General features: G+C 42.4%; 3 protein-coding genes across 3 annotated transcripts in view; 1 reads left to right on the plus strand and 2 right to left on the minus strand.

Moving 5' to 3' along the window:
- Nucleotides 1–34, minus strand: part of SENP7 (SUMO specific peptidase 7) — a 43161-nt gene extending 43127 nt beyond the window's left edge. The window contains exon 1 of the mRNA XM_031060807.1: nucleotides 1–34. The gene's annotated coding sequence lies outside the window, so the exon portion shown is untranslated.
- Nucleotides 35–800: 766 nt separating this feature from the next.
- On the plus strand, nucleotides 801–4500 carry LOC102042414 (putative protein FAM172B). Its single transcript, XM_005425601.2, has 2 exons — nucleotides 801–830; nucleotides 3469–4500. The coding sequence occupies exons 1-2, from the start codon at nucleotides 801–803 to the stop codon at nucleotides 4498–4500; spliced, it is 1062 nt and encodes a 353-aa protein (XP_005425658.2).
- LOC115948407 lies at nucleotides 4444–10194 on the minus strand. Its single transcript, XM_031060813.1, has 2 exons — nucleotides 7477–10194; nucleotides 4444–6074 (listed from the first exon to the last, which is right to left on the minus strand). Exon 2 carries the CDS (start codon nucleotides 5881–5883, stop codon nucleotides 4687–4689), a length of 1197 nt encoding a protein of 398 aa, XP_030916673.1. The 5' UTR covers nucleotides 5884–6074; nucleotides 7477–10194; the 3' UTR covers nucleotides 4444–4686.
- Nucleotides 10195–10222: the final 28 nt, after the last annotated feature.

Here is a 10222-nt window from a genome sequence, read left to right on the forward strand (position 1 = left end):
ACCGCCGGAGCTGTTTACGCGGGCCGGCCCCGCCGCCGCCGCCTGCGCAGCTTCCCCAGCTACTTCCGGGCCGGGCACCGCCCCGCTGGGCCGTGCCGGAGCCACCGCCCGCCCGCGGCCCCTCAGGCCCTCCGAGGCTTAACCTGCTCGGGACGAGCTCGGTACTGACCCGCTGAAAGCCACTAAAGAGCCGAGAAACCGCATTACTTGTAAAGGAACAATAATGAACCCGGGCCAGCCCAGGTTGAAGTTGTACCTTGCTAATGACATTTCCCTCAGCTGACACCAGACCCCGCCAAATTAATCAAATTAATGTCCTGCTGGGAGGGGGATGCACAGTCGGGGAGAGCCCTTATAACCCCGGCTGGCCGCCGTTTGCAGCTGCTGCCCTTAGAAATCCTCCCACAGCCAAGGGGAGAGGAAGATTTGTTGGCTGGGGTTTTTTGCTGTGGGTTTTTTGTTTTTTTTTTTTCCAGGACAGCTTCAGAATTGTTAGTTTTCTGTGGTGCTTTCTGCTTTGTTTTCTTCTTGGTTGTGGGAATTAACTGGTGTGGGCGAATGTTTCGTTTCATAGTCAAGGTTTAGCTGTAGCTTACTGTCAGGTGTGAATTACAAACGTGAGTTTGTAACTTGGAACTACTGGAGTGCTTTAGGTGGCCCAAACCATCAGCTACTGATAGATCTTGCAGATATATGCCCCAGTACTTAAAGTAATGAAAACTGAAACCATGATTGAGTTTATTTTTTTTCATGCAGAGGACTTGTCTACACTCCCAGAGTGAAAAAGATTTCCATCTATGATGTTGACAGATTTTACAGAAGAGCATACGGTAATATTGGGCTTTACTAGAATGAAGTGGTTTTAAATGGAAAACAAAGTAATCTTTATGGATCTTATGTGGTACTTATACTGTATTGGTGTTCACAATATGCCAAATGCTGCAACAAGCACCAGCTGAATTTACATCTGAAGCACTTTAGAATCTGAATAGAAAAGTGGGAGGAAGCGAAAGAGGGATTATTTTTCCCCAAAAGCAAATTTTTAAAACTAAAGTAGCAATTATAAAGGCTGCCAGCATTTACAACCTTGAATATTGCATTTATATACAGACAGTGAAGTACAAACAGCTATCAATGCTGATTTAGAATGTAGACTTAAAACAAAGAAGTGCATGCAGCTCTATCTTTAACCTTTAATTGCTACTTTTTAATTCTATAATTAATTGTGTTACTACGATAAAATCAGTTCTCTGGACTAACAAGTATATAATTCTAAGCTACTATTTAAGTAAACTCCAAAATTATAAGCTATCATTAATTGCCTCAAAACTTTTCATTTTGCATCCTGTAGGCAATTTTAGGAAGGAAAGTCATATGTGCACTTTATGTAAAACTGTGTTTGTTTGTTTCTTCCTCCTGAAATCTTCAGCAACCCTTCACAATGCTTTGTAAAGCAGATGTTCAGGGTTTAATTTGGAATCACACATCCTTGTTTTGGAACTGAAAAAACATCCTTGTTTTGGAACTGAAAAAACAATGTTGCTGTTAGTAGCTGAAGTAAAAGGATAGTGACCTCCTGTTCAGAGTATGCTGGGAAATTAGTCTCTCCAATCTTTTAGGTATGAGGAGGGAAAGGGACTGAGAGGTGGTCCCCAACATGCTACTCCAAGGAAACTGCACCTACCTATTCCTAATTCTTACAGAAAGCTTTCTGCCTTTCTTCAAATGCATCTTTCCTTAAAATATGCCCATTTTTCTCCCACTTTGTCTCATGGGAACAACAACTGGAATGTGGGTAGCTTGTTTCCCACTAAGTATTATCTCTTTTGCATTAATTGCCCATATTTCAGTAGTATAGCAAACAGACTGTTTTCCCATCTCCTTTGTGTCTTTTGTGCCTTCCTGCAGAATGAAAAAATCATAGATGAATGGGTGCCTGTGCATTTTCTTTGTGCTGTTTCCATTTCAAGAAACTGGCAAGACAGTAATAAATGGATTATATATCATAGCATATGATTTTCCCCCTTTTTCTATGTGTACTGATTATATGAGATAAAAAATGAGAAGGCATAATTTTCTAGCCTGCTCTCTATTATTTAGAAGACATGAAGAGAGGACTTAATAACACTGGCCCAGTGAAGATTACTCAAAAAGAAAATACATATGTTGTTTTATGTGTTAAAAAGCAAAAATGTTTTTATTTGGTTTTGTTTGGGGTTTTTTTTTTGTTTTTTTTTTAATTTAGGAGTGTAAGAAATAATTTTGCTAAGCACCTTACCTCAAGGAAGCTTGCATTCCTTGAAAGAGTTGCTTTCCAAATCAAGTCACTTACATGAAAATATTCAGATCACTTTTTGTTCTAGTAATTGGCTTTATCAAATGGTACACTTTTAACATAGAATGTAATTTACTGTGTTCTATAAAACTTTTAGTTCAGCAAGAAAAACTTAAAGGTATACAGTCTAACTTGCCAAATGTAACTTGATTCAGACTGTTTACAGGAAAAAAAATTACTGTATTAGGACTAAACTCCTGTAAAGGTAGGATTCTGACCACACCAAAGGTTATACCCTGTTTGCTGTTCTACAGCCAGTGACAGTCAGTAGTAGATTGAAGAATTACTAGGAAAATAGAAGGTTATGCTAAACTTAATTTTTCAGCTGCTCAAAAATCACTTTCTGGTATAATTCATTTCAGTTAATAATCTGAATTTGGAGATCTCAGTCCAACCTCATGATAGTTTGCTGCCTGGACTTTCTTTTCTCCTGCCCCTGGATCACAGTGGCTACTTTATTCTGTCATCCATTCCTCTATTTCCATGTGGCAAGTTCTTGCAAGGATGAGTGACTAATTAGAGTGATTATCAGAAAGTAAACACATCATTATTATCTGTTCTAGTGCAGCTGAAGGTAGAAGAACATGGAGAGTATGCTGGTACACAAGCAACAGGAAGGTTAAGTCCTTAGTAAGCACAGCTTATTTTCTTTAAAAGCTCAGAATGCAGTTATGACACTTGGACTATGTCCAATTGCTAGGCCTGTATTTCAAAGGCGGCCTTGAAACTCAGTGGAGTTCCAAGATAATGGCTACCAGACAGCACAATAAAAGTTGTTCAAGTGAACAATGAACCATGTACATGTGCCTCCTTCTTAAAGCCCTTAATTCAAACTACCTTAAACAGATATTTAAATAAACATGCTACTTACAAATTTTTAACTACCAAACTGAAATAAGGTGTAATAAAGGCAGAGGAGTTACTGCTGTTGGAACTTTGCAACTGACATCTCTAAGAGGTTTTAGAAGCAGCTGGTTTGCTATACATCACCATGAAATACTCTGGTTCAACAAGTATTTAATTTGTAACAGCTTTTAAATCTAAATTCTAATGCAGGGAGGGGTGGGTAGACAGGTGTTGTGTGGAGGTCTATCACTACTTAAGAAGACAATAATAGTCTTCTTAATTTGTAGTGGTTACAAATACAGCGTGAACTCAGTTTGAGGAAACTAACAGAGGATTCCAAGTATCAAGAGGAACTAAAATATGACTTCAATATAAAAGGGGAACTGAGGCACCTGGATACAAATGAGTCCTTTGTTTTCAATTACTACAAGAATGGACATGAGCAGAATCATGAACTCTACGAAGTTCTGGGACATTCTATTACCCAGTATGTTTATGAGCTCCTGGAAAGAGTCTGCATGTTGCAGAAGGTTTATATTCCTACTGATGCTATAGAGGATGAACCAAGAAGCTTCTTTTTCATGAGCAAGGATGCATTAACAAGTTCCTCTAGCCTAATTATCTTTCTTCAAGACCATGGAGCTTTTTGTGCTGGACAGTGGGGGCGAAGGGCAATTGTCAGTGAGGGCTTGAAACATGGAACACAAATACCATTCATTAAAACGGCCCTGCAGAACCACTGGGAAGTGATTGTACTGAACCCCAATGACAATTTCACTGATATGAACACTGAAAAGGAGAGATTTTCTGTCAGACAGTCTGCCTGTTCGATCCCCAAAAGGGCCAGCAGCAGCCCCGAAGAGCACACTGTGTATGTATGGGATCATTTCATTGCAAACAGTGCAGCCAGCAATGTGGCCTTCATTGCCCATGGCTATGGTGGGTTGGTGTTTGTTGATCTGCTGGTGCAGAGGAAACGTGAGGTGATGAATAAAGTGTACTCTGTGGCATTCATTGACTCCACACACAACATACAGCACCAGAGCAGACACGATCCAGAAATACAGGAATGGATACACAAAAACTGCCGAGAATGGGTGTCAAACAGCAAACCCCTAAATAAAACTGTGCACTTTCTCATGAGAATAAATTGTCCTACTTTCTCTGCTGGAACAGAAAAGTATGGTTTAGCACCCTCCTGCTGCTTACAACCCATCTTTAAGTACTTGAAGAGCATGCTGAAAGCCAAGATCACAACAGCCTTGAGGAATTCACCTGTTGCAACGAGAAGCAGCACAAGAAAGAAGACAGGCAATTAATAAAGGTAGACTGGTTTGTTCTTGATAGTGGTCTCTTCCTTTCATAAGTGCCTCTGCATGTTTCAGTCACTTAAGCACCTTCATCTCACTGTGGAGAAAATCACAGTTCTAAGTTTGAAACTATGTTTGGTTTTGAGAAGTCTCCCCCTTCTGTTTGCACCAAAAACATCTCTTTGGCGACTCAATTCATGACCCGCCGCACACACAGAAGATGCATGGCACAATGAGCATGAGAACCAAAAGTCCTACTAAAATATAAAACCCTATTTTTAGAAGCTTTTTCCACAATGGAGAAAGATCAAAAAATCCAACTACATCATCGATCCAAGATCCAGTGATCTGCCCAAGCTTTTTTATACTTTCCTCTATCTTTTTGATGTTCTCATGAATTGACTTTGAGTCATCTGTCAGGTTCATGCAGCACATTCCCTCAAATTCCTCACATCCATGTCCATGTGCCAGCAGCAGATAATCTATTGCTGCTCTGTTTTGAAGAGTTGCCTGTCTCACACTGTCAATGTCTTTTAACATGTCACTCAGTGCAAGAGAAACGGCTCGAGCATGTTTGCTCAACCAAAAACCCATGTGGTCCAATTGAGTCAAGGCCACCCCCGACGCTGTCTGAGGTGAGAAAATTGCAACGGCAATTCTCTGAGCCTTGTCCCAGGTGTTTACCTCATCATCACAATTTGGACTATACTGTTCCAATGATCTTTTCCCTTTACGTTTTTGCTCTTTCAATGATTTCAAATCAGGTGACAACAATGAAATTCTTCCAATGCTGCATGGACCGCCTTTGACATTTGCAGATATGCCAAGCCAAATTCTGTCCCCACAAATGAAAAAGATGCCCCATGGCAATTGTGCTGGAACTTGGAGCAATGCTTTGGCTGTCATCTTGGTGTATTTGCACCAAGCCAATGCATTTTTGTAAAAGGCATGATTCAGAGTGACATCAACAGTCTTATTTTTTGCTTTTGTCACATCCGAAATTTCGAATCTCATGCAAAGTTCCATTGTCGTGGACCCAAAAATTTCCAAGTCCTGAGGTTCAGAGGAAGCCACAGGAAGGAGTTTTGTCCAAGAACACCACTCATTCACAGGATCCATAATGACCTGTGAGACTTTTACAGGAGTGTGTTTTAGAACCGGCCATTCATCCACTGGCAATCCAACCATGCATGTTGAAAATGTTCTCCCTTGCCTTGAGTGTGTCAAGCAAATGCTGTCTAGATTTGCTGCCTGAGCCAAAGTTTCCCAAACGTTCTGTTTTGGTTGGACAATGGGCAAATCCGCCCCATTGCTTAAAGCAATAGGTGGCAGAATGAGGCACACAAGCATTACCAAGCTCATGGCTTCACCTTTGCTGAGAAGCTTTGCCATGTTTTTGACACCCAAACCCCAAAAGAAACCCCCAAGTCCTTGTTCTTTTATGTCTTTTCTGAGTCGATTTCTGGAGTCCTGGTTTCTTCTTCCGTCTGCGTGCTCGCTTCTCTGTTTCCGGAATCAGTGTCTTCGCTCTTGAGTCCGATATGGTTTCACATGTCGCGCTGACACCCACTTCAGACCTCGCCCTGTGGAAACACAAGCGAAACCTTTGTCCCATGTAATTAATTTGAAGGGACCTTCTATTTGTCCTGTCTCTGGGTTTCTGATCAAAACTAAAGGATTCTCTCTTAGTTTTGCCTGAGAGCCGTTCGAAAAGTGTCTTAAAATCAATGGATTGGGCTCTGAAGAGCAGCTGTTGAGAAAATTCAATACAATGCCTTGTTCAACCTCATGTGAGGCGTCGCCTTTGGCTCCCCCCTTTTTTGTCTATCCAAAAGGGATTTCAGGGTATGATGTGTTCTTTCAATGATTGCTTGACCCATGGGGGAATATGGAATACCAAATGTGTGTTTGACTGTGACAGTGGTCACAAGGGTTCTTGAATGAGGCAAGAGATGAGAATGTTGACTCCATGTTCAGAAAGCTTGATTTATTATTTTATGATATATACATTACATTACAACTACACTAAATCAGAAAGCTAAGTTAAAAATAGAAAAGAAAAGAATGATAACAAAAGCAGTTGGCTCAAACAAAGAAAGAGAGCCAGCTCTGCTGTGACTGGTCACTGAATCAAAACATCTACACGAGACCAATCACGGATCCACTTGTTGCATTCCACAGCAGCAGATAACTATTGTTTACTTTTTGTTTCTGAGGCCTCAGCTTCTCTGAAGGGAAAATCCTAAAGAAAAGGATTTTCACAAAAATATGTCTGCGACATCTGATACCCCACTTTTTCAGGAATTTGTCAAGCACCTTCCCTGTGTATGTTGGGCCATTGTCTGTTTTTATATCTTGAGGTACACTTAATGATGCAAATGTTTGCAAGAAATGTTGACAGGCATGTATGTTCTGCTGTTTCTCCTGTATGTGCTGATGCAAAAACTGCTCCTGAAAATGTGTCCGCTGAAACATGAACATTTTTGAGCTTTCCAAATGATGGATATTTTGTGACATCAGCTTGCCACAGTTGAAGACTTTGCTGTCCCCATGGATTGACTGCTCCTGTGGAAGCAGGTGGCTGCACAAGCTGACTAATGATTTCCCTCGCCTGGCTCTTTGAAAGACGAAAGGATTCCATCAGTGCCTGTGCATTCTGATGAAAAAATGCATGGCTTAATATTGCCTGCTCAAAAATGTCTGGTAGGGTTTGTGAAATGGACATTGTCAACCTGTCCGCCTGGGCATTCCCTTCCACTAGAAATCCTGGAAGTGATGTGTGTGCTTTGATGTGAGTGATGAAGTATTTATGTTCTCTGTTTTCTAGCAATATTTTCATGCCTTACAAGTATGAATATAAAACTTCCTTGCTGGTCTCTTTCAAAAGTGAACCTTCCAACCATTTGACCACACCCGCAACATATGCGGAATCTGTGATCAGATTGAGAGGTTGTTTGAACAACAACAAGGACCACCCAATGGTACCACTGCAGAGGCGTTTCCTTGTTAATGCTTGGAACGGAGAAATCAAGTCTTGGAGCATCATCTGGATGAAGCAGAATGCTGAAGAAACAGTCCTTGAGGTCAATGACCACAAGCGGCCAATCTCTGGGAATCACTGAGACTGAGGGAAGTCCCAGTTGAAGTGGTCCCGTGTCTTCAAGGACTTCGTTGATCTTCCTGAGGTCATGCAACAGTCTCCATGTGCCTGATGCTTTCTTTCGGATGACGAACACTGGAGAGTTCCATGGACTATTTGTTGGCTTGATGTGTCCCTTTTGCAGTTGTTCTTGGACCAGGTTTTTCAATGCACTCAACTTTTTTCCTCAAGGGGCCACTGATCCACCCAAACTGGATCATCTGTCTCCCAGGTTAACTTCAGTATGGCAAGTGCTGCAGTGACCCCCACTAAAAATCCACCTCCAACTTCGTGCCCCATTGTGCTAAAAGGTCTCTTCCCCATACTGTGATGGGCTTCTACACAACAAAGAGACGAATGATTGCCGTCTTGTTTCCTGGTCCTGTGACAACAATGGAATGCTCACTCTGCAGACACAGAGAACTTCCCCCTATGCCTGTGAGGGAACCTAAAGGTGCAATCAAACTCCATTCTTGAGGCCAAAAGGCGTAGGATATAACTGTGATGTCTGCCCCTGTGTTAAGCATTCCTCTGATGACAATTGTTCTTTCTCCACAGGTCAACTGACAAGTGACAGTGGGTCAATCTCGGCCTATGTGTTTCACCCAGGAAGTATGTACTTCCACATGGTCCTTTGAAGGAAATCCTTCTTCGTCAAACACTGGCATGACCTGCTCCATGGCGTGTGGTGGCAAAGCGATAGCTTTTGCTACTGGGGTGTTTTCTGCCGCAATCAATGGTTGTTGAAGGGCCTTGGCTAAAACTGTCAACTCTTCATTTCTATTTGCTGAAATGATTGAAGGATAAACGACAAGTCTGAGGGTACTGCTTCTGTCTTTGCCAATTATCAAGAAATCTTGTCTCTTGGGTGAAGTCCCATTGACACCTGTTGATATCACTGTGTGACTTCCATCCAAGAAGCACGTTAACTTGGAAGCTGCCAATGTGCACTGCGCTCCTGGTGGGAGGAGTTCTGGGTCACTGGGGATTCTGCTGATGACTTTGCTGAGGGAATCTGTCCGATGTTCTCCGATGGTTGTCCTGTCTGCTCTTGTGTCATCACCATCACTTATGTCGACATGTGCTGATGATGTTGCGCGCCCTTTTTGGCGTTTCCCAGACACGGTAGAGGTTTTCCATCCACATCCATTTGAGAATAACACTCATTCGCAAGATGTCTTCCTCTTCTGCATCTTGGACAGAGTGGCCTTTCTGTCTTTGGCACTTGCACTTGTGCTTGTGGGCAGTTCTTCTTCATGTGTCCAAATGCTCCGCGCCTGTAGCATTGTCCACCGGATGAGTTGCTCTTCTTTTCAATGCTTGCTAGAACTTTGTCTATCTTGTCGATCTTCTCATTCTGCAATTGAAGCATTCTTTCCATTTTTTCTCCCAACTGTCCTCCCAGTTGTTCTTCCAACTCTCCTCGCAATTACTGCTTCACGATGGATGCAATGTGCTGAGGTGTTCCCACTTTGCTGCATGTCTCTACCATTTCTGCCAAAGAAGGTCGACCGGGCATTGCACTGATGACCCGTTGGCAATCCGGATTGGCATTGGCATAGGCAAGACTTTTGATGAGATGTAGTTTCACCATGTCATCAGTCACTTGTCAATCCACAGCTTGTGTGAGTCGATCTGTGAATGAGGAAAAAGGTTCAATGGGACCTTGTCTGACATTTGTGAATGGGATATCTTGTGCTCCTGCTGGAGCAATCTGCAGGATTGCTTTTCGTGCTGCTTCCTTGATGTCATTCAGCACTCATCTTGGAAGCCTCGCTGCTTGTTGTGTTGGATTGTCATCTGGAGGATTACCTGCTAACTGTGCCACTGTGAGCTTTGCGTTTGGTCCGCCTTGGTATCTGAGCCTCAGCTCTGCAAGAGATCTTCTCCATCTCATGTCCCACACGAGATTCTGCATGTCGGTGAGAATCATTGACACAAGGCATCTGATGTCGTAAGGTGTAAAGTCATACATGTTGAAAGTTCCCTTCAGAAGCTGCTTAAAATATTGTGAATTCAGTCCATTGTCTCTGATGGCTTTAGCTAATTCTTTGACCACCTCGTGACCCAGTCTATCCCACCTTGGATCCTGACCCTGGGCATTGTATGTCACTGGCATTGTGATGTCTCCCGAACCTTGCAATTAAGTCTTTTTCTTTTCCTAATTTTTTTCTAATATGTGTCCAATCCGTTGTTTCAACTTCTCTTCTTCTGGAACCTGCAGCTCCATGGGTATCTGCATGTACAGTGGAGTTGTAGAAGTCATTGGTGTCTCTGGAATCCGCATTCCTCATTTTGATGAAGTCTTTGGCCTTGCTCCTAAATCTGGAACAGGAATCTGAAATTCTCATGCTTGCGTTCCCATGGCCGTGCTTAAATATTGTAGAAGGTATTTGGCTGCACTCCTTGGTACAGTGATTGCTGGCTTCCTGCCTGAAGAACTGGCTGCTGTTGCTGTTGAAACATCCATGCTGGAACACCCTCTGAGGCAGTAATGAGTATTGTATCATCCTGTTGTTGTGCCTCATCAGAAGTGTCTTGAGCTTCGTGAGATTCAGAAGCTGATGAAAACTCCATTTGCTGTGTTGTACT

This window comes from Geospiza fortis, unplaced genomic scaffold (genome assembly GCF_000277835.1).
Source record: "Geospiza fortis unplaced genomic scaffold, GeoFor_1.0 scaffold131, whole genome shotgun sequence".
Taxonomy (NCBI): Eukaryota; Metazoa; Chordata; class Aves; order Passeriformes; family Thraupidae; genus Geospiza; species Geospiza fortis.